At 43.3% G+C, this 22,539-nt stretch overlaps 1 protein-coding gene across 1 annotated transcript in view; it reads right to left on the reverse strand.

The window, feature by feature from the left end:
* Nucleotides 1-22,539, reverse strand: part of VIT (vitrin) — a 114,009-nt gene that overhangs the window by 27,365 nt on the left and 64,105 nt on the right. Inside the window, exons 12-18 of the mRNA XM_075864442.1 lie at nucleotides 19,501-19,572; nucleotides 19,342-19,410; nucleotides 18,493-18,561; nucleotides 18,350-18,418; nucleotides 16,300-16,371; nucleotides 16,136-16,204; nucleotides 13,683-13,736 (exon numbers count right to left, since the gene is read on the reverse strand). Of these exons, the coding sequence (XP_075720557.1) occupies nucleotides 13,683-13,736; nucleotides 16,136-16,204; nucleotides 16,300-16,371; nucleotides 18,350-18,418; nucleotides 18,493-18,561; nucleotides 19,342-19,410; nucleotides 19,501-19,572 (474 nt within the window). The remainder of the gene's footprint in view (nucleotides 1-13,682; nucleotides 13,737-16,135; nucleotides 16,205-16,299; nucleotides 16,372-18,349; nucleotides 18,419-18,492; nucleotides 18,562-19,341; nucleotides 19,411-19,500; nucleotides 19,573-22,539) is intronic.

A 22,539-nucleotide genomic window follows, 5' to 3' on the forward strand; every position in this document is an offset into this window, starting at 1 on the left:
ATGGCGAATTGGACGAGTTTCGGCGAGGTCAGGATTGTCCGGCTGACGGGAACACAGCGCCTGGGCAGCCTGGTGAGTGCGTAACTCCTTCTTTGCCGTATACAGCGATTTTTATGTCGGGTGTCGGGGGGGGGGGGCAGCAAGCGTGGCATCGGCTGCCGGTAGCGGCGCGGCCGGGCGCAACGGCGCTGGCTTAGCGGATTTAGTGGGTTGCTTGCGGGAGTTGGTCGGGCGCCTAGATAGGGCTGCGGCACCGGTAGTTACGGCGGGGTCCCCGGCGGTAGTGTGGGAAGGTCCCCGTGAGGTTGTATCGTTACAGTCGCGTCCCGGGATTGTGGAAGGGTTGACGGCGTCTAAGGAGGCGGTTGCGGTATCCGTGCAGACCGAGGCGCAAAAAGAGGGCGATCAGGTGCGACTTGACGATCGTGCTCGTGGCGAGGTGTATGTATGCTTCGAGGGTCCGTTAGGGGCCCACCTAAAAGAGGAGGTCCGCGAGCGGATCTGGAAGGACGAGTATGTGGAGATTTTTTCTCTTCTGCCGCTTGCAAAATTCAATTTGGATAAAGGCAAGCGGGACGAGAGTAAGAAGGAGGAAGAGGAACGTCGGCGGTATAGGCTTATCCCGCAGACATTCGTCAATTGGTCGCAAGCGTTTGCCATTTTAGCCAGTGTGATCGGGGAGAAGGCGCCTGATAATTGCTCGGCGTTATTTTGCTATTTTGATACCATCGGGGAGGCTCATAGGGCATACGGGGGTCAGGCGTGGTTAAGGTACGATGAGCAATTCCGACAGCGAAAGGCGGTTCGGCCGGCGATTAGGTGGGACCAGAAGGATATTGCGCTTTGGTTGAGGGTGACGGCTCCGGTGAAGCAGTCCATTCCCGGGAGCGTTGGCCAAGGAGGTCAGTCTAGCCAGGGCGGGCAAGGTTCAGGGGCAAAACTGGGATTCTGCTGGCAATTTAATGATGGCCAGTGTAAGTTCGGGGCCACGTGTAAGTTCAAGCACGTTTGTTCAGAATGTAATGGTTCATCCCATGGGGCTGCCAAATGTATGCGGAAGAAGCGGTCAGGGAACCAGTCCTCCTCGGCTGGTTAAGGGGTTGTCGCCGGTGAGGGTGGAAAGGATGGTCCCGTATCTAAATGAATATCCAGATAGGGTTGCGGCCAAGTTAATTTATGAAGGTTTTCGTGTTAGTTTCATTATTCCTCCACCTCCTTATGAGGTCCCGGCGACGCGGCGTAATCTTAAGTCGGCTTACTTGCATGCCGAGATCGTGTCGGAAAAACTGTTTAAAGAAGTTTCGTTGGGTCGCATGGCAGGGCCTTTTGTTGCTCCGCCAATAAAGGATTTAGTGGTGTCCCCATTGGGTATTGTGCCAAAGCGAGAGCCCCAAAAATTTCGTTTAATTCAGCATTTATCTTTTCCCAAGGGCTCGTCGGTGAATGATGGGATTGATCATGAGTTGTGCTCCGTAGTGTACACATCATTCGACAAGGCGGTGGGGCTAGTTCGCGCTGCGGGGCCCGGCGCGCTGTTAGCAAAAACCGACATTGAGGCGGCTTTCCGGTTGTTGCCGGTTCATCCAGAGAGCCAACGGTTGTTGGGTTGTTTTTGGAATGCGGCTTTTTATGTGGATAGGTGTCTTCCGATGGGGTGTTCCCTTTCTTGCGCGTATTTCGAGGCATTTAGTAGCTTCGTGGAATGGGTGACGAAGGGCGTAGCCGGGGTCGACTCTTTGATACATTACCTGGATGATTTTTTGTGCGTCGGCCCGGGGGGTTCGCCTATTTGCGGTAATTTGCTTCATTCATTGCAGAAGGTTGCGAAGGATTTTGGGATCCCCTTGGCGCCAAAAAAGACTGAGGGCCCGGTATCTACCATTTGTTTTTTAGGAATTGAAATTGATTCGGTGGCAATGGAGTGTCGACTTCCTGCGGATAAGCTAGGGTCATTGAGTCAGGAGGTACGGCGGGCTTGTAGGTTGAAGAAGATGACGTTTCGCGATCTCCAGTCTCTGCTGGGGAAGTTGAATTTCGCTTGCCGGATTATGCCGATGGGGAGGGTTTTTAGTAGACGTTTGGCGGCAGCAACGGCGGGGGTTCGTGTGCCACATCACTTTGTGCGGCTCAGGGAAGAGCATCGGGCTGATCTGCAGGTTTGGGATGATTTTCTGGGTCAGTATAATGGTCGCTCCCTATGGATGGCTCCAGCGCAGGATACGAGCGACTTAAATTTTTTTACGGATGCGGCTGGGGCAGGTGGGTTTGGTGCGTACGGGGGTGGTCCTTGGTGTGCAGGTAACTGGCCGGCTTGCTGGGTGTCCAGTGGACTCACGCGGAATCTGGCCCTGCTCGAGCTGTTTCCTATTGTGGTTGCGGCAACCATTTGGGGGGACAGGCTCAGGGATAAAAAGGTCTGTTTTTACTGCGACAACATGGTGGTGGTGCTGGCCATTAATAACATCACTGCATCCTCTCCTCCGGTAGTTCAGTTGTTGCGACATTTAGTTTTGGTGTGTTTGTCTTTGAACGCGTGGGTGGTGGCGGTGCATGTGCCGGGGGTACGGAATTGTATCGCTGATGCTCTTTCTCGCTCGCAGTGGGATCGATTTCGTCAATTGGCACTGGGAGCGGAGCGTCTCGGTTTGGCTTGTCCGGAACATCTCTGGGATCTGGTTTCGGTCCCGTAGAGCGATTGGTGGAAAGGTTATTGGCACGTACGACATGGAGTGCTTATTCTGCTTGTTGGAAGCAGTGGGAGGAGTGGGTAAGAGAGTTGGGTAACGTCAGCACGGATCAAGACAGGTTGGTGGCAATTTTGTATTGGTTGGGGGACACCTGGGAGGCGGGGTTTTCGTTGGCGAAGGTCAATCGTTTCGGCGTTGGCTTTTGGTTTTAAGTTGCGGGGCTTTCGGGATGTGTCTAAGGAATTTTTAGTAGGACAAGCTTTAAAGGGTCTGCGTCGAGGTAGGGTCGAAGCAGATTGTAGACGGCCCGTGTCTTTTGCTCTCCTCGTTTCTTTGGGCGTATCACTAGTGTCTGTCTGTCGTTCTTCGTCCGAGGTTGAGTTATTTCAGTTAGCATTTTCCTTAGCGTTTTTTGGTGCACTTAGAATTGGCGAGCTGGTTTCACCTAGTACCAAGCGGGCAGGAGGGTTGAGACTGGAGGAGGTGGGTCTATATGGGGATAGACTCGAGGTATGGTTGCGGCGTTCAAAAACTGACCAAATGGGCAAAGGAAAGCGCATAGTTTTGTTTGCCCTCCTGGGATTGGCGATGTGTCCGGTCGCTTGTATGCATGCTTTTAAACCACAGGTGGGGTCGCCCGAGTTGCCGTTGCTACGTCACGAGGATGGGTCATTTTTGTCCAGATATCAATTTGGCGCAGTATTTAAAAAATGCTTGACGGCGGTCGGGGTCGCTGCGGGCCCTTACTCATCTCACTCCTTTAGGATTGGCGCAGCAACCGAGGCGGGGCGCTGGGAGTTGGACGACGAGGGGGTTCGGCGCATTGGCCGTTGGGAGTCCAACAGGTTTAGGTCCTACGTGCGCCCTCATTTGTTATGAGTCATGTTGTTATTGGGTGTTATAAGTGTGCGTGCTTGTATTTAATTTTCTTTTCCGTTTCAGATCAGCTCCCGTGTCTTGTGTGGTTGTTGGGCCACTCTTACGTGCATTGGGGGGCTTTGAGGGCGGACGTCCATCCTGACGGCCGCCAGCTGCGCATTCCGCGGCAGGACGCGGTTTTGCATTGGCTGGGACTTAGAGGTATGTTGTGGATCCGGGTGTTAGCAGAGTTTCAGACATACTCTCGGCTGGATAGGGTTCCGGAAGTCCTGGTATTACACGTGGGGTTAATGATTTGGGGGTTCGCCCCTTTAGGGAGTTGGTGCGGGATATCAAACATGATATGTTGTGTTTGTGGGTTTCTTATCCCGGACTAGTGATTGTTTGGTCTGACATTGTTCCAAGGAAGCATTGGAGGCTGGCTAGGTCGGTGGAGAGGGTCAATAAGGCTCGCATTAAAGTAAATCGGGCGGTGTCCCGTTTTGTGGCCAAGAATGGGGGCATTTGTGTGCAGCACAGGGATTTGGAGTCAGGAGTAGGGAATTACTGGAGGAGTGATGGGGTGCATCTGACCGAGGTTGGGATTGATTTGTGGAGCCTGGCGCTAGCAGAAGGAATTGAAAGGGCGGTGCTGGTGTAGCGGAACTCACAGGCTTAAGGTGGTCAAGGCCTGTTTCGCTGTGGTGGGGGGAGTCCTTGAGGTCGGTCAGTACGAAATGGTGGGGGGGTCGCATCGGGGGTATGCGGCCCCCAAAAAAGGTACATGGTTTGAAGACTTCATAGGGTGTTATCCCTTTGAAGTGGTCTTCTGGTGGTTGGAGCCATCTGCAGAGGTGAGCGGTGCCTCCGAGCTGGTTTACGGCTGGAGGTAATTTGTTGGTGGTGGTTGCAGATGGCTAACTCGAGGTAAAAGCATATCAAAAAATGGCTTCAAGGACTTCCCCTGCTCGGATTAATGTTAATGTTAATTGTTATTTATGATTGTGACTAGAGATGAGCGAACCGGGACAACCGAACCCGGTTTCGGTCCGAACTTCCGGAAAAGTTCGGTTCGCAGCGAATCCGAACTTCACCGGGTTCGGCCGAACCCGTTTTGACCGAACCCGGTCAAAAACATTATACAAATCGGCAGCCACTTGTCTCTATCAATCACTGATAGAGAAAAGAGGCTGCTGATTTAAAATAAAATAAAAAGCATTTCATACGTACCCGGTCGTTGTCTTGCGGACGAGTCCCTCTTCTTCCTCCAGTCCGACCTTTTCTGACGCGGCAGCCTGTGATTGGCTGCAGAGGCCTCTGCAGCCTTTGATTGGCTGCAGAGGCCTCTGCAGCCTGTGATTGGCTGCAGAGGCCGCGGCAGCCTGTGATTGGCTGCAGCGCTCACATGGGGCTGCATCGTCATCAAGGGATGTCGAGAGGGACGCGTCACCAAGGCAACGGCCAGGAGACCGGACTGGAGGAAGCAGGGAGTTCCCGGTAAGTATGAACGTCTTTTTTTTTACAGGTGCTGTGATCGGTAGTCACTGTCCAGGGTACTGAAACAGTTACTGCCGATCAGTTAACTCTTTCAGCACCCTGAACAGTGACTATTTAGTGTATGTGCACACACACTAATTACGTCCGTAATTGACGGACGTATTTCGGCCGCAAGTACCGGACCGAACACAGTGCAGTGAGCCGGGCTCCTAGCATCATACTTATGTACGATGCTAGGAGTCCCTGCCTCTCTGCAGGACAACTGTCCCGTACTGTAATCATGTTTTCAGCACGGGGCAGCAGTTCCACGGAGAGGCAGGGACTCCTAGCATCGTACATAAGTATGATGCTAGGAGCCCGGCTCACTGCACTGTGTTCGGTCCGGTACTTGCGGCCGAAATACGTCCGTCAGTTACGGACGTAATTAGTGTGTGTGCACATACCCTTACTGACGTCGAGTAGCAACGCTGCCGTAATGACGGGTGCACACATGTAGCCACCCGTCATTACGGGGCCTCATGCACACGACCATAAAAACACCCGTTATCACGGGTCGTAATTACGACCCGAAATAGCGGGCCCATAGACTTCTGTTAGCCACGGGTACCTTCCCGTTTTCTCACGGGAAGGTGCCCGTGCCGTTAAAAAGATAGAACATGTTCTATTTTTTTATTTTACGGGCCGTGCTCGTAATTACGACTCGTAACTACGAGCACGGCCGGCCGGCCACGGGCAGCCGGCCGCTTTTGCGAACCGTGCTGTCATTATAATTATAGCAGCACGGCCCGTAAAATAGAAAAATAGAACATGTTCTATTTTTTTAACGGCACGGGCACCTTCCCGTGAGAAAAAGGAAAGGTACCCGTGGGTAACAGAAGTCTATGAGCCCGTTATTGCGGGTCGTAATTCCGACCCGCAATAACGGGTGTTTTTACGGTCGTGTGCATAATGGGAGCACGGCTCGGAAAAACGAACGGCTGCCCGTGCTCATCTCCTGAAATACTCTGTGCTGCCTAAGGGTATGTTCACACGGCCAAATTTCAGACGTATACGAGGCGTATTTTGCCTCGTTTTACGTCTGGAAATACGTCTCAAATACGTCGGCAAACATCTGCCTATTCATTTGAATGGGTTTGCCGACGTACTGTGCAGACGACCTGTTATTTACGCGTCGTCGTTTGACAGCTGTCAAACGACGACGCGTAAAAATACAGCCTCGTCAAAAGAAGTGCAGCACACTTCTTTGGACGTTTTTGGAGCTGTTTTCTCATAGACTCCAATGCAAACAGCTCCAAAAACGGACCTAAAAAACGCAGCGAAAACGGCGTGAAAACGCAGCGAAAGATGCGAATTGGTAAAAAAACGTCTGAAAAGCAGGGTCTGTTTTCCCTTGAAAACAGCTCTGGATTTTCAGACGTTTTTGTTGACTACGTGTGAACATACCCTTAAACTCTGTGGACAGGTCAGGATCCTGTTTATTTTAAATGCTGCTAGGGAACCCGCTCGATCCACTATATAAGGCTACGCTACAGTGCAGCATTTAAAAGAAACAGGATCCTGACCTGTCCACAGAGTTTAAGGCAGCACAGAGTATTTCAGGAGATGAGCGTGCAGATTCAGTGCTGCTGTGAACTCTGCTCTTACCATTACGTAGCTCTCAGTCTGTTACCTCTCCTCCACTCCTGTCCTCAAGAACACCTTCACATGATTGGCAAGTCACCACGTAATGGTAAGAGCAGAGTTCACAGCAGCACAGAGTATTTCAGGAGATGAGCATGCGGATCTTGTGCGTGGTGGTGACTTGCCAATCATGTGAACGTGTTATAGAGGACAGGAGTGGAGGAGATGTAACAGACTGAGCTACATAATGGTAAGAACAGAGTTCACAGCAGCACAGAGTATTTCAGGAGAGGAGCTTGCAGATTCAGTGCTGCTGTGAACTCTGCTCTTACCATTACGTAGCTCAGTCTGTTACCTCTCCTCCACTCCTGTCCTCAATAACACCTTCACATGATTGGCAAGTCACCACCCCGCACAAGATCTGCACGCTCATCTCCTGAAATACTCTGTGCTGCTGTGAACTCTGCTCTTACCATTACGTGGTGACTTGCCAATCATGTGAAGGTGTTCTGGAGGACAGGAGTGGAGGAGAGGTAACAGACTGAGAGCTACGTAATGGTAAGAGCAGAGTTCACAGCAGCACTGAATCTGCATGCTCATCTCCTGAAATACTCTGTGCTGCCTTAAACTCTATGGACAGGTCAGGATCCTGTTTCTTTTAAATGCTGCACTGTAGCGCAGCCTTATATAGTGGATCGAGCGGGTTCCCCAGCAGCATTTAAAAGAAACCGTGTATGTGTATGTGTGTGTTTGTGTATATATGTGTGTTTGGGTATGTGACTTTGTCTGTTTTTGTTTTTATATGTATGTTTGTGTATATGTGTGTGTGTGTATATATGGGTGTGTTTGTGTATATGCGTTTGTGTATATGTTTGTGTATATATGGGTGTGTTTGTGTATATGTTTGTGTGTAGATGTTTGTGTGTGTTTTTGTATGTGTGTGTTTGTGTATATGGGTGTGTGTTTGTGTGTATATATGGGTGTGTTTGTGTGTTTGTGTATATGTGTTTGTGTATATGTGTGTTTGGGTATGTGTTTTTGTTTGTATATGTGTTCGTGTATATGTGTTCGTGTATGTGTGTGTATAACTGTGTGTGTGTGTGTGTGTTTGGATATGTGTTTTTGTTTGTATATGTGTGAGTTCGTGTATATGTGTGTGTTTGTCTGTTTATGTGTGTGTGTGTGTGTGTGTGTGTTTATATCTTGTTGTGTTTGTGTATATGTGTGTGTCTGTGTATGGTTGTTTGTTTGTGTGTGCGTGTATATATGTGTGTAGGTGAGTAGAAGTATTGTTATTGTTCACATTGATAACTGTTTTTTTATGTTATTGCAGATTTTGATGTACCGATTGGACTACATCTTCGATTCGTTGGACTACTGCGTAGATCTACGTTTTTTCAAATTTTAATAAAATGGTTAACGAGGGTTTTGTTGGGGATTTCTTATTTCAATAAAAAAGAATTGTCTTTGTGTTTTTTTTTAAACTTTATTAGTGCCTAGATAATGGCAGTTGGCTGATTGACAGCGTCCATTATTAAGGCGGTACTTAGTGTTAGCCGGTGCAGAGGCTAGCACTAACCACCCATTATTACCCCGGTACCCACCACCACCAGGGGTGCCGGGAAGAGCTTGGTACGATCCAGTACCCAACCATCTGTTGTGATGGTCGGGTACTGGGGCGGCCGCAGGCTGGTATTATGAGGCTGGGAAGGGCCAAAATCAGTGGACCTTCCCACCCTTGTAATGCTAGGCTGCTGCTGCTGTGTTGTATCGGGCTGGTTATAAAAATGGGGGGGACCCCCACGTCGTTTTTTTTTTTGAATTTAACAAATTTAGCAATAGACGGGTCCCCCACATTTTTAATAACCAGCCATATACAAGGCCGCAGCAGTCTGGCATTACATGGGTGGGAAGGGCCACTGGTTTTGTCCATTCCCAGGCTAATAACACTGTGTTGTATGTGGCTGGTTATGATAAATTGGGTGGAACCCCATGTCTTTTAAAAAAAAATAATTAAATAAATAATTAAAAAAAATGACGTGGGGTCCCCCCACTTTTATAACCAGCCAGATACAACACAGCAGCAGCAGCCTAGCATTACAAGGGTGGGAAGGTCCACTGGTTTTGGCCCTTCCCAGCCTCATAATACCAGCCTGCGGCCGCCCCAGAGCCCGACCATCACAACAGATGGTCGGGTACTGGATCGTACCTGGCTCTTCCCGGCACCCCTGGTGGCGGTGGGTACCGGGGTAATAATGGTGGTTAGTGTTAGCCTCTGCACCGGCTAACACTAAGCCTCGCCTTAGTAATGGATGTTGTCACTCAGACAGCGGCCATTACTAAAGTGGTAGTAATAAAATTTGAAAAGAAAAAGACAAAGATATAGATAAAATATTTTATTGAAATAAAGCACCCCCAACACAACCCTCATTAACCATTTTATTGTAGAAAAAAAAACGTCATCTAAGTAGTCCTCGAAACCGACGTAGTCCAAACACCAAACCTGTGGAAAAAAAATGAAATAAAACATGTCGTAGGCTTAGATTCAGTTTAATGTGTGATACTGACTTTTATACCATGTATAGAAGCCTGCCGTGAAGTTGACTTAGATACAGGGCGCCAGCAGACAGTATCATACATGGCCATACATACATATATACAAACATACATACAAGCATGCACATATATACATGCAAATATACATACATGCAAACATACACACATATATACATGCAAACTATCATACATACATGCATACACACACACACATGAAAACATACATACATACAAACAAACATGCAAAGATACATACATACATATATACAAGCATGCACAAATATACATGCAAACATAAATACATGCAAACATAATTACATACATGCACATATATACATACATACATACATGACAACATACATGACAACATACATACATGCAAACATACATACATACATGCAAACATACATACACACATGCAAACATATACATGCAAATATACATACAAACATGCACATGTATACATACATGCAAACATACATGCACATATATACATACATACATGACAACATACATACATGCAAATATATACATGCAAATATACATACATACACACATGCACATATATACATACATGCCAACATACATGCACATTATACATACATGACAACATACATACATACATACATGACAACATACATATATATATATACACACATGCAAATATACATACAAACATGCATACATACATACATGCAAACATACATACATTCATGCAAACACACATACATGCAAACATACATACATTCATGCAAACATACATACATACAAATATACATACACACATGCACATATATACATACATACATGACAACATACATACATGACAACATACATGCAAAAATACATAAATGCAAAAATACATACATGCAAACATACATACATACAAATATATACATGCAAATATACATACAAACATGCACATGTATACATACATGCAAACATACATGCACATATATACATACATACATGACAACATACATACATGCAAATATATACATGCAAATATACATACATACACACATGCACATATATACATACATGCCAACATACATGCACATATATACATACATGACAACATACATACATACATACATACATGACAACATATATATATATATATATATACACACATGCAAATATACATACAAACATACATACATGCAAACATACATACATTCATGCAAACACACATACATGCAAACATACATACATTCATGCAAACATACATACATACAAATATACATACACACATGCACATATATACATACATACATGACAACATACATACATGACAACATACATGCAAAAATACATAAATGCAAAAATACATACATGCAAACATACATACATACAAATATATACATGCAAATATACATACAAACATGCACATATATACATACATGCCAACATACATACATGCCAAAAAAAATAATAATACGTTCATACTTACTTTCCTCCTGTCCGGCCTCCAGCGATGACGTTTCATCCATGTCGCCGCTGCAGCCTGTGATTGGCTGCAGAGGCGGTCACGTGGGATGAAGCGTCATCCTGGCGTGCGTGACCGCCACTACAGCCTGTGATTGGCTGCAGCGGCGAAAGGGATGAAACGTCATCGCTGGAGGCCGGACAGGAGGAAAGTAAGTACGAACGTATAATTTTTATTTTTTTATTACATTTATTAAAATTGTATTTTCCGCGCGCCGAGCATGTACTGTGAAGGTTGCTGAAAGAGTTAGTGCAGCCCATTAACTCTATCAGCACCCGAGACAGTAGCATGCTCGGCGCACGTAAGTGACAGGTTCGGTCAGAACTAGTTCGGTCCGAACCGAACTTTTTTGTGAAATTCGGCGAACTAGCCGAACCGAACTTTTGATAAGTTCGCTCATCTCTAATTGTGACCCATGTTGGGTCATGTGAATTATTGGAGGAATTCTCTGGTTGGATTCCTAATTAGTTATCCGAATGTTTCGGATCAAAATGGCATTTTATAAAACTATGTAAATTAATAAACGGCTGCTGTGGCCATTTCACATCCAACCTCGGTTGTCACGTGTCTTTTTCTCAGAGGTAAGGGTGGGAAAAGAAGGGATAAGTAGAATGTTCAACAACACATGACTCTACTTAGGCAAGTCAAGAACGCAGGGCTTCAGAGGGAAGCCTCCATGACAGGACCTAGTAGGGAAAGGGTTAATAAAGAGGGGGATGGAGGGGGTAGCAGGGGGAGGTTGAAGAGGGGTAGGGAGGAGTCAGGGGACGTTACCAGTCTTCCCGCTGTTTTCGGCATTGAGCCGGAAGCAGCGGGAGGAAGAACATGCTAAAGTCATAAGCTCCCACCCTCCCGCCCTTTATTTGGTTGTGTCCCTGGTGTTGTTCTTTGTGTGCGTTTGTCTATGATTGTTTTGTTTTATCGTTTGCTTATTTAACGTGTTGTTTTATTTTAATTCGGAGCAGGTCCAGGTGTCATAGCAGCTGGCGGGGGGAGTCCTTGAGGTCGGTCAGTACGAAATGGTGGGGGGGTCTCATCGGGGGTATGCGGCCCCCAAAAAAGGTACATGGTTTGAAGACTTCATAGGGTGTTATCCCTTTGAAGTGGTCTTCTGGTGGTTGGAGCCATCTGCAGAGGTGAGCGGTGCCTCCGAGCTGGTTTACGGCTTGAGGTAATTTGTTAGTGGTGGTTGCAGATGGCTAACTCGAGGTAAAAGCATATCAAAAAATGGCTTCAAGGACTTCCCCTGCTCGGATTAATGTTAATGTTAATTGTTATTTATGATTCTGACCCATGTTGGGTCATGTGAATTATTGGAGGAATTCTCTGGTTGGATTCCTAATTAGTTATCCGAATGTTTCGGATCAAAATTGCATTTTATAAAACTATGTAAATTAATAAACGGCTGCTGTGGCCATTTCACATCCAACCTCGGTTGTCACGTGTCTTTTTCTCAGAGGTAAGGGTGGGAAAAGAAGGGATAAGTAGAATGTTCAATAACACACGACTCTACTTAGGCAAGTCATGCTTTTTACCTGTACTACATGTAATGTACTGCTTTCTACCTGTACTACATGTACTGTACTGCTTTCTACATGTACTTCATGTACTGCAATGCTTTCTACCTGTACTTCATGTAATGTACTGTACTGTTGTCTACCTGTGCCACATGTACTATACTGCAAAAAAAGTTGCAAAAAAACGCTCAGAAACGAGCACCGCAGGTTTTTACTGTCACCCATTGATTTTAATGGGAGGTCAGAGGTGGAAACCATTAGAAAAAAGAGCATGCTGCTTTATTTTATGCCTTTGCCTCCCTTTGAAATCAATGGGAGGCGATTTAGGCAATTTTTGGCGCTGATTCCGACTCAGTTCCTGCTTCAAAATCAGCACCAAAACACTTTGTGTGAACTGACCCCGATAGTCTATTGTTGTACTACTGTAATGTTTATTTCAAATATTGTTTATCCTAGTCTTTTTTTTAAATTAAAAAACTGTAGTCTTCAGCTGCTGTAAAAATACACATTTTTATCAAAAATTGGAGTGTAATATTGGCCGTGGCCAAGAGTGTGCCAAATTTATTATGGACGTACGTCAATTCTTGGTACAAAATATTGGTGGGTATGCCAACTATGACATGTAATGAAAAAATGTGTACCTAATTGAGCTTTGTGTGGTTTAATAAATTTGGGGCAGTTGATATAATTTCTGTCAATTCAAAGATTCATTGGGGAAAATTTATTAATACATTTCTAAATTTAGACAGTGTAAACCTAGGTGCAAAGGAAGAAAAATTTCGATTCAGCGCTGAGTTTAAAAGGAAAAATCTTCCACTTTATTGAAAAAACTTTTAAAACTTACACAAGCATGGAGGGGTGGATGCACAGAGCCTACGCGTTTCAACCAATTCACTCGGTCTTAATCATGGCATGTCATGATGGGTAAACCTAGACCAGACTGGCAGAAACTATGCCAAATTTATCACAATATATGATAAATTTGTCGCATCTGGCTAGATACTTGTCTTTTTCTTACACCACCCCATGGCTGGCGTACTTCCCAGCAGTGTTTTGCGCCCAAAAAAACGTGTATGCCTGTAATAAATTTGGTGCATTCTATGACTCGTCTTAGCTATGCCCTTTTTTCTAGACACTTCTGAAAATTGTTGAGGAAGGTGCAAAAAGTGTCTAAAACACATATTAAATTTGGTGTAAACCATGTACGCCACTTTTTGGCTAAATTTTGACCAAAATTCTGCCGCATTTTGCTTAGCAAATTGCCCCTATTTGTGTCTGTACATGGTACGCAGTGGGGTAATAGAAAAGCATACTTCTGAGCCAACTAATTAAAGATGAACTAGAACAGCCAGTCCTATTTATGTTAAAGAACAGGTCATGTTTTCTATTACAATCAATGTCCACTAAAATAATAATATTGAATACAGAATAATTAAAGTGATAAAATAAAATACTTACTACCCTGTGAGAAGCCGGAGACCCATCTGTCAAATTCTGATATGGGATTGGAAACTGAAAGGCCATTAATATATGTTAAGATTCTGATCAGGTGTCTACATGACATACCTAACAAAGACTGAAACATGGTATACTTCACAATGTAAAGCTGATGGATATGCATAGTCTAAGGCCATGTTCACATCTGCGTCACGGCTCAGATTTTTAATTTTTACAGATTTTGAAGAACATTTCAGTTTTTCAGCAATTAATCACTCACTTAGAATTGAGGAAAGCGTATTAGAATATATGTACAGACCACTGTACAGCATGTGTCGCGGGTTGATAACACAACATATTAAGCATTTTCTGCACCTCTGTGGTATGGCATGTAGTGTGTCTTGCTCATTACCTTCAGACTGGTGTTTTTATTCATTTTGATCACAGTGGTTCGTAGAGTCTTAGAGTGTGATATTCTACATATCTGCAGCAGTTTGGTTGTAGTCAGATACGTGTGGAAAACGACATTATGCTTAATTTTGTGAGTGTATTTTTCAAGCTACTCAACTTTAAATGAAGTTTAGATATACAGGGTGGGCCGTGAAAAACAGAACTCTTTTTTACTTGTGTGGTTTGGTTAGGTCAGTATAATGTCGGGCCTCATTCATCATAACTGTCTTACAGTAAACTGTCTTTGGACGAATTGTGGATCCAATATTGTTTGATGAAAACTGATCACGAGCATGAGTATTGTTTCTTTTAATAAGACGGGAGACTTGCTCTATGTTCCAATGCTGAGTTTATGTGTCATTCACAGAAGAATGTACGGTGAGCAAAGGGTTATGCCCTCCATGGTCACCAGGCCTAATGGTGTGGGACTTTTATGTGTTGGGGTTAACTGGAGGGTAGGGTTCATGAAACTAATCCCTAGACAGTGCCCCAACTTAAACAACAAATTGAAAATTAGTTTACGGAATATGGCAAGTTTAGGGTGGCAGAATGTGTTTCTGAACATGATGAAATGGGCACAACTTTGCATAGCCACTAGTAGAAACCACTTCCAGCATCTCCAGTAACTGGTAAGTACCTCATTCTTCCATTATCCTGTACAAACCACGGAAGGGAGACAGTCTCTGCTTTTCGTGGCCCACCCTGTATATGTTAACTGCAAAATGGAATTTAAAGGTTTAAATATGCTTTACAGAACACCCAAGGGGAAAAAATTGATACACTGTTTGATGCCTGGTGCAGGAAATAATAACTCTTTTTGGTGTTCTTTGAATCCCTAAGTCATACCTCAGACACTGCACTAGGCATATAGTATCTGTTATGATTGCTCTCATTCCTTATCTGTGGCTGAACTATCCTCCTTTTCTGGATTGACCACATTAACTGTGGTTACTTCATAGAGGTAATTTTCAAGGGTACAGTACACTATTTCTTTGGGCAACTTACTAATGATGGCTTGAATAAAACCAGTTCCAAAAAAATTATAGCTTTGGAAGGAATGAAATATCAGGATCAAACAAATAAATATTAAACTTATGCAAATCATGTTTGATCTGGCCCTTGTAGATAGTACACAGTAAACGAGCTATCAATGATGCCACTGTACTATTGCCCAAGTCAACGTGGTTGAAATAGTAAAAGAGAGGCTTCATTTAAAAAGGCCATAAGATAGTGATTTAGGAACATTTGGAGGAAACATATCTCTCTCCTTGTTTATACTTAGACATACTTAAAAACATACAGCTGCATGATATATTAAGTAACAACATTTTCCTGTTTTCAACCACTTGAGATAGCTTTCCTATGAAATATTGAGGACCACACTCTCAAAATGAAAAAATGAAAAAATATATGGTACTATCTTCTAAGAGCAAAATACACATATGGTGCTATGAAATGTTCCTGACAATGAGCTTATTACAGGTGTCAAGCTGCCGCCCAGCTGTAATCTGTGTGGGAACCCTGAGGGGATTTCCCTGCAGCGCCACCACTGGAATTTGCGCCTTACACAGTTCCAAATGAGATTAGGGCTGTCCATGTAATGCACAAACGTGCCGTGTCCTCAAGAGTAAGAGACACTATTTATAGCCCCTCTCCACACTCGCTAATAGATGAGGGTCCTGAACAGGAGACGCCTCTCTATTAACTGAAAATTCCCTAAAAGTTGATAATGGGTAAAAATGGATGAATGACCCGTGTACTTTTTTTTAAGTAGGTATCTGTAAGGGTGAGTGTGTTTATGGGTGTGTGTGTGTGTGTGTGTGTGTGTGTGTGTGTGTGCGCGTGTGTGTGCGTGCATGCGTGAGTGTTTGTGTGCGTCAACAGCCTCATTACACTTAGGACAGAATTTGTGTTAAAGTTTAGTGGCTTAACATAATGTAAATTAATTTTAGCAAATCATTTTAATGCCAATACTCATTGAATTTAATTCTTAGCAGCACTTGAAATTAAATGTAGAAGGTTACCTTGAGTATCACGGGTTTCTACAGGCCAGATGGGAGCAGCAGGGGGAGCAACATTGCTACTTTCTGGAACTAAACATATTAATTAGAATTAGATGGGATTATGTTTCAGCTACTGTAAGATAAGGATATTACAGCTGTATCTACAATAACTATGATACACATACCTGCTGGTCTGCGTTGTACTGGTGGAACATTCAGTCGTTGATTTTGACTTAACCAATCACGTCTTTGGGATGCTAAAACAGATGAACAACTCATATTTTCAATGGTTATGGTGCTTTCTGTCTTCGGCATTAGAAGTTTATTATAAAATGAGATCAACTTTAGTGTACAGGTAAAGGAGCTTTACTGATATAAAACCGTACTACTCATTTAACTACATTTCGAAGCATTGAGCAAGGCTGGAAGAGATGTCATCACATAGCAATATCATATCCTGTTGTAGCCAAAGTAATGTTGGACATCTCATGGGATGTAATTTGGCTGCTATATGACGCGACAATGGAGACGCATCTCAAAGATCCTTGGAAGCATACAGATTTGTTCTTCTTAAATCCGACATAACCCGAGATGTATTTCACAAGATGTTAAATAAACATGTAAAAAAAAGTATACCTACGACAGATGTTAAAGAAAAACTCCAATGTTTAAAAAAGTATACCTCAAAGCCATACAATAAAATAAATATATTCGTTAAACATATGTGTTTTTTTTAACATGGGAGTCTATGGATGGTAGATGGCTGACGGATGGCATTCATCAGAGGCATCCGTCGGTCATCTGTCGCCCATACACCCCATACATTCAACGTATTTCTTTACTGGATGGCTGTGACGGATGCCTCTGACAGATGCCATCCGTCTGCCATCAACACCCATGTTAAAAAAAACGTATGTGTTTAATGTATATGTTTTTGTTTTGGATGACGCAAGATTATATTGAATTCGTATCATGGCAAATTGTATAACTTATTGCAGTTCAAGAAAACGTAAGAACGGACACATCTGTAGGTGGCACAAGTGAAAACAGCAAAGATGCAGTCACACTGCTTTTATAGCATTTTCTCCTGCATATGCCAATGTGGCTGCAGACACCACTTACCACCATGAAATCCCAGCCTAAATGCTACAAGTACCACTATTTGAAAGCCCTGTCTCTGCATCTATGCTTGGTCAATGCCTAGGGATAGGACATTTTGTATTGTGTTTGTTCCTACTGTGGTTTGTACGTAAAAGCATTGTTGGCTGTATGTGGACCAAATGTCTGCTCTGGTATGACTCTACCACAATATATTCTGCTTCTGAAGTTCTCAATATGTCTCTATTGAAGTTATGCACGTGTTTTTTTGTATATAATAGATATATATAAACCAAATGTAAATATATGCTAGGGTTCTGTTCCACCGGGATATCCTAAGGATTGGCCACCAATATAAGTACCCCTTTAAGGAAATCCCACCCTTCTATCTGTCCACTGAAATGCATTCTTGAATGGAAGGGTTGATGTCATAGACATGAGCAGACAATATTTTTGAAGTTACAGTGATTATATGTTTTATTTTGGCAATTTATAAGTTAAAGGGTTATTCCCAAGTTCACTCAAATGTAAAAAAAAATAATAATTTTGAATTATTTAAAAGTAATCATTTTCCCCATATATATTTTTTGTAGGTAAATTACTATTTTTTATTTCACCACTTTCAATCACAAATGTTTTTCTGTTTTTTACTAAATATCTCCCTTTATATCACTGTTGACCAGCAAGCTGCTTGCTATATCTGTGCGCTCCTAAGACTGCTATGATACACGATTCATAGCGCATCATAGCGGTCTTTCAGAACGCCCCCTCCGAGCGCTTCACCCCTTTACCCAGCTGCGTAACTACCAGTGTATCACCCATATTGGCTGATACGGTGCCTGCAGCATAAAGGATGTCCGTGTTATGTGCGCTCACGATATAGAATAGGAAGGAGAAAAAGGAGAAGTGTGCAGGCGTGACATAATGAAGGAAACGCCGGCGGTGGTGATTTCCATGGAAACAACCAGCACAACGAAATACATCAGACGCGATTCAGAGGAGAGCATATGTTACAAATGCTGCACTACAGAAAACAGACGGTATGTAGAAATATGTTTATTTTTACATTTCTAGGGCTTGGAACATTGATCTTTATATTGGGAATAACCCTTTACTATTGAGAAACATAACTTTTACCTTCACTGTCATATGTTTCTGCAGACCAGTTTGGAGGAGCTGGGGGTGCAATATTGCTGCTCTCTGGAGCTATGGAAATAGATAGTTAAAATATGTAATTGCGTTAACAGACTAAATTATATATGTAACTATATTTAAGTTACCTGTTGGGCGGCGCTGCACAACTGGAATGTTCACCCGGCTTTGAGTTTGAAAGTCACGTCGCTGAGAAACTACAATAGGTTCAATGTACAATAAGCCTTTTAGAAATGTTCAAATATGAGTGAGGTAGGTGTCATGCAAGCACTGGTCTACTGGCATATTTGATAATACTATTATTCTTTTGGCACATTTCTAGATATTAATAAGTGTCATATGACATCACTTGGCGGGGGAATTACATTGTTGTGCTTACAGGCAATATAACACTAAAACAATATCAGAAAATGTTGGTTGCAAGTTAGCGCATTTAATATTCAAGAGACACATCTTTTCAAAATGACATATCTCATAGATACTGTAAATGCTGACACTCAGTGACACTGAATAACTGTGGTTATCTACAAATCAGGTTCAATTTGTGTGTAGGTCTTCTTTTTTTTTTAATAAAAAGGTCAATCCTTGTGTTTTGTGCAACTTTATAATTCATTTTTATTAAAAATTATATTTACTTTTTGAGATACAATTGCTTTGTATCCTGTATACAGTGCAGCTGTATCGTTCGCTAAGACCTGAATCCGTCAGTCCCGCTGACCTGACGGGCTCAGTGAAAGCGGAGACACACAGGATCCACCTGTAATCGATCACATCTAAGTTATGACGGGTACAGGATTTAGCGTAAGATACAGCTGCTCTGTATGCAGAATACAGATCATCTGTATCTGAAAAGTAAAAAGAATAAAAACTAATAAAAACTATCTATAAAGTTGCACAAAACAAACTGATTGACCTTTTTATATGAAAAAAAAACAAATTGATTTCAAAGGTGTACAGATCTGCTCATGAGCCCTTACCTTGAGAATCACGTGTGTCTGATGACAAGCTGTGTCCAGTATTAGGGGCCACAATGCTTCTCTCTGGAACTATGAGTGTAGAATGTGTATTACTCAGTAAAATCAACAGGCAAATAACCAAAAGCATTTACTTTGCATTTCTTTATATTAATATCATACCTGCTGCTGGTCTTCTTTGCACAACTGGTACATTTATCCGGCTTGGACTTTGCCAGTCTCGTCTTTGAACATCTTAAAAATATAATATATAAGATAAATATAATGATGTATTACAAAATGTAGAGAAAGCCTTATTTCTAGAATCACCTTAGCTATCACTAATGGCTCAACATTCAAATTTTTAGAACTTTTTACATTTCTACATTGAGCATTTCTGGATTAAATTTCAGAAAATATTTTTCAGGACTCTGCAGGAATGAAATGGTGTACTTGTTTTATGTAATGTGAGAGTAGTTCCACAGTAGAATGGATTTACATAAATGTGCATATTATTGCCAACCGAACATTATTGGCAGCTGTTTCTGATGCACTAATTGTGCTGTTATTTCAGAAACGACTCCAACGCAGCTGACAACTTTTACATTTTCCAATTAAATTAGTAAAAACAGGGCTTATATATATTCATTTTTTACATACAATCTTGAATTTCCTATGTTGTTAATTATCTTTAGTTTTAGGGCTCATGCACATATTCAGGATCTGCATAATAAACAGCCCTAGTATGGTGTCCATAGAATTGTATCTACTTTGCCTTCATATGCCTCCGATTTTTATTTTTTTTCATAATTTAGATTTTTATTGTAAAGTTTACAAACACACGAGAACAAGAATAAAGTGCGTGAATACTTTCGTAATCGATCAGAACAGAACATATCAAATCAAAACAAATCCTATCATATAGATAGAAGCAAACGCTTATGTACATCAATATCCTTGTTACTCCGGGGCAGTTGTCACCTGCATTTAGAAAAATATACAGTCGGGCACATGGCACATGAGGTAGAGAATGCCTTTCTATATTTGCAAGGCACATATTCCCTGACTTGACACATATTATGAAAAGTGACCCCCCCCCCCCCCCCCGAACAGGTAAGAAGAGGAAAGATTAAGACAAACCAAAAGAAGACAAAAAGAAAGGGAAGAGAAGACGGACAAAAGAAGAGCAAGGGAAAGAAAATGAGGAATCTTAATGAGTGCTGGGAGCAGAGACATTACCACAAGAGGAATATTGTACCGCCTCCATTTCTGATGAAGCCCAATCAGGACCTAGCTATATAGACCACCATATGGAATACTCTAGCTCAACCAGTCTGCGAAATGAGGACCAGATTTGAAGGATGACCATGCGTTCCATAGATAAAGCACCGCGTCATAGCTGCCTCTGTCTTCTGCAAGAAGAGACTCCATTCTACACAGTAGGTCCATTTCCACAACCCATTCACCAATCGTAGGCACCGCAGAAGTCTTCCAGTGTCTAGGAATTACTGTCCGTGCTGCTGTCAGGAAATGTCTGAGTAGGCCCTTTTTTATGCCTGACAGAGGACCCGGAATCAAGGATAACAGAGCCATCTGAGGAGTGGGTATGATAGGAGCACACTCCATCAATGCATAGATGTCGAACACCGCTTTCCAAAAAGTCTGCAACAATGGGCAGGACCACCAAATGTGCAACATCGTGCCAGTCTCGTTGCTACAACGCCAACAGACATCTGATACTTCTGGGTACATTTTATGTAGAATCTGTGGGCAACGGTACCATCTGGTCAGTATTTTTAAAAAAAAATCCTGAGCGTGGCAACCATTGGCATTTTATGGGTCAGGAGGAAAACCCTGTCCCAATCAAGCAGAGATATGGAGAAACCTAGGTCCTCTTCCCATGCGCTAACATATGCAGGGGGCTGATTGACAGAAGTCTCCAATAGGATGGCATACATCTTGGAGATCACACGAGTAGGTGGCTCTTGTAAGAGCAACAATGATTCAAAGGACGTGGTCACTGAGATGCAGATACCATCCGGCAGGGCCGAGTGTAAAAAGGTAGACAATTGTGCATATTCCATCCATGAAAGAGTCCTCTCCGGGCAGGTCTCTCTCAACATATGTAGCGGAGGGAAGCGACCCCCATCCGACATCACCTGACATAGCCTAGTATCTTCTGAAGCGGTCCAACTCAAAAAGGTAGCTTTGTGAACAGCTGGTGGAAACTCAGAGTTATCGAACAGAGGGCTAAGAAGTCCTGGTCTATGGGAAAGCCCCTTTCGAACCATCAATCTGTCCCAGAGAGTGAGAAAATGATGGGTAAGCATAGGAAGGGTCGAGAGGGGTGGTCGATGATCCGGCAGAATCCACGGCAGCGATCTCAGAGAGAGCGCCACCAAGGACCTCTCAATCCCCACCCATTGTTTATTGGTGTCATTATGAAACCAATCTATCACTCTAGAAAGCACTACAGCTTGGTGGTACAACCCCAAATCTGGGAGTCCCGCTCCCCCTTTCAGCTTAGGGCGAGACAATGAGCTCATACTAATGCGAGGCCTCAGAGTGCCCCAGACGAACTTACAAAACGCTGCCTCCAATGTCTTAAAATACGCCCTAGGAACCATAACAGGGATTGCCATGAAATAGATACAAGAACCTAGGGAGGATATCCATTTTGATGGCATTAATACGTCCAAACCATGACAATTGTGCTCTGTCATAGGATTGGAGATCTTTCAGCGTACGTTGCATTAGGTAAGGATAATTAAGGGAGTACAGATCCGTTAAAGTGCCAGAAATCTGAACCCCCAGGTATTTGATAGATGTCGCTTGCCATTTGAAAGAGAAGGATGATCTTAGAAGATCAACCAACTCCTGTGGAAGCGATACATTTAGCGCTTCCGTCTTTGTGTAATTGACCTTGAAATTACTGACCCTTCCGAAATCTTCAAATTCTCGAATAAGCACCGGGAAGGAAATAACAGGATTAGTAATGAACAATAAGAGGTCGTCTGCATATAACGCCAGCTTATGGTATTCACCACCTACCCTAATCCCAGAAATATCTGGAGATGTACGGATCGCCACTGCCAGATGTTCCATTGTGATCACATATAGTAATGGGGACAGCGGGCACCCCTGTCTGGTTCCGTTAGCAATCTGTAGAGCTGCGGAGTAAATGCCATTGGCCCTGACTCTAGCCGTGGGTTTCTGATATAG

The sequence above is a fragment of the Rhinoderma darwinii genome, chromosome 4 (genome assembly GCF_050947455.1).
Source record: "Rhinoderma darwinii isolate aRhiDar2 chromosome 4, aRhiDar2.hap1, whole genome shotgun sequence".
In the NCBI taxonomy this organism is placed as follows: Eukaryota; Metazoa; Chordata; class Amphibia; order Anura; family Rhinodermatidae; genus Rhinoderma; species Rhinoderma darwinii.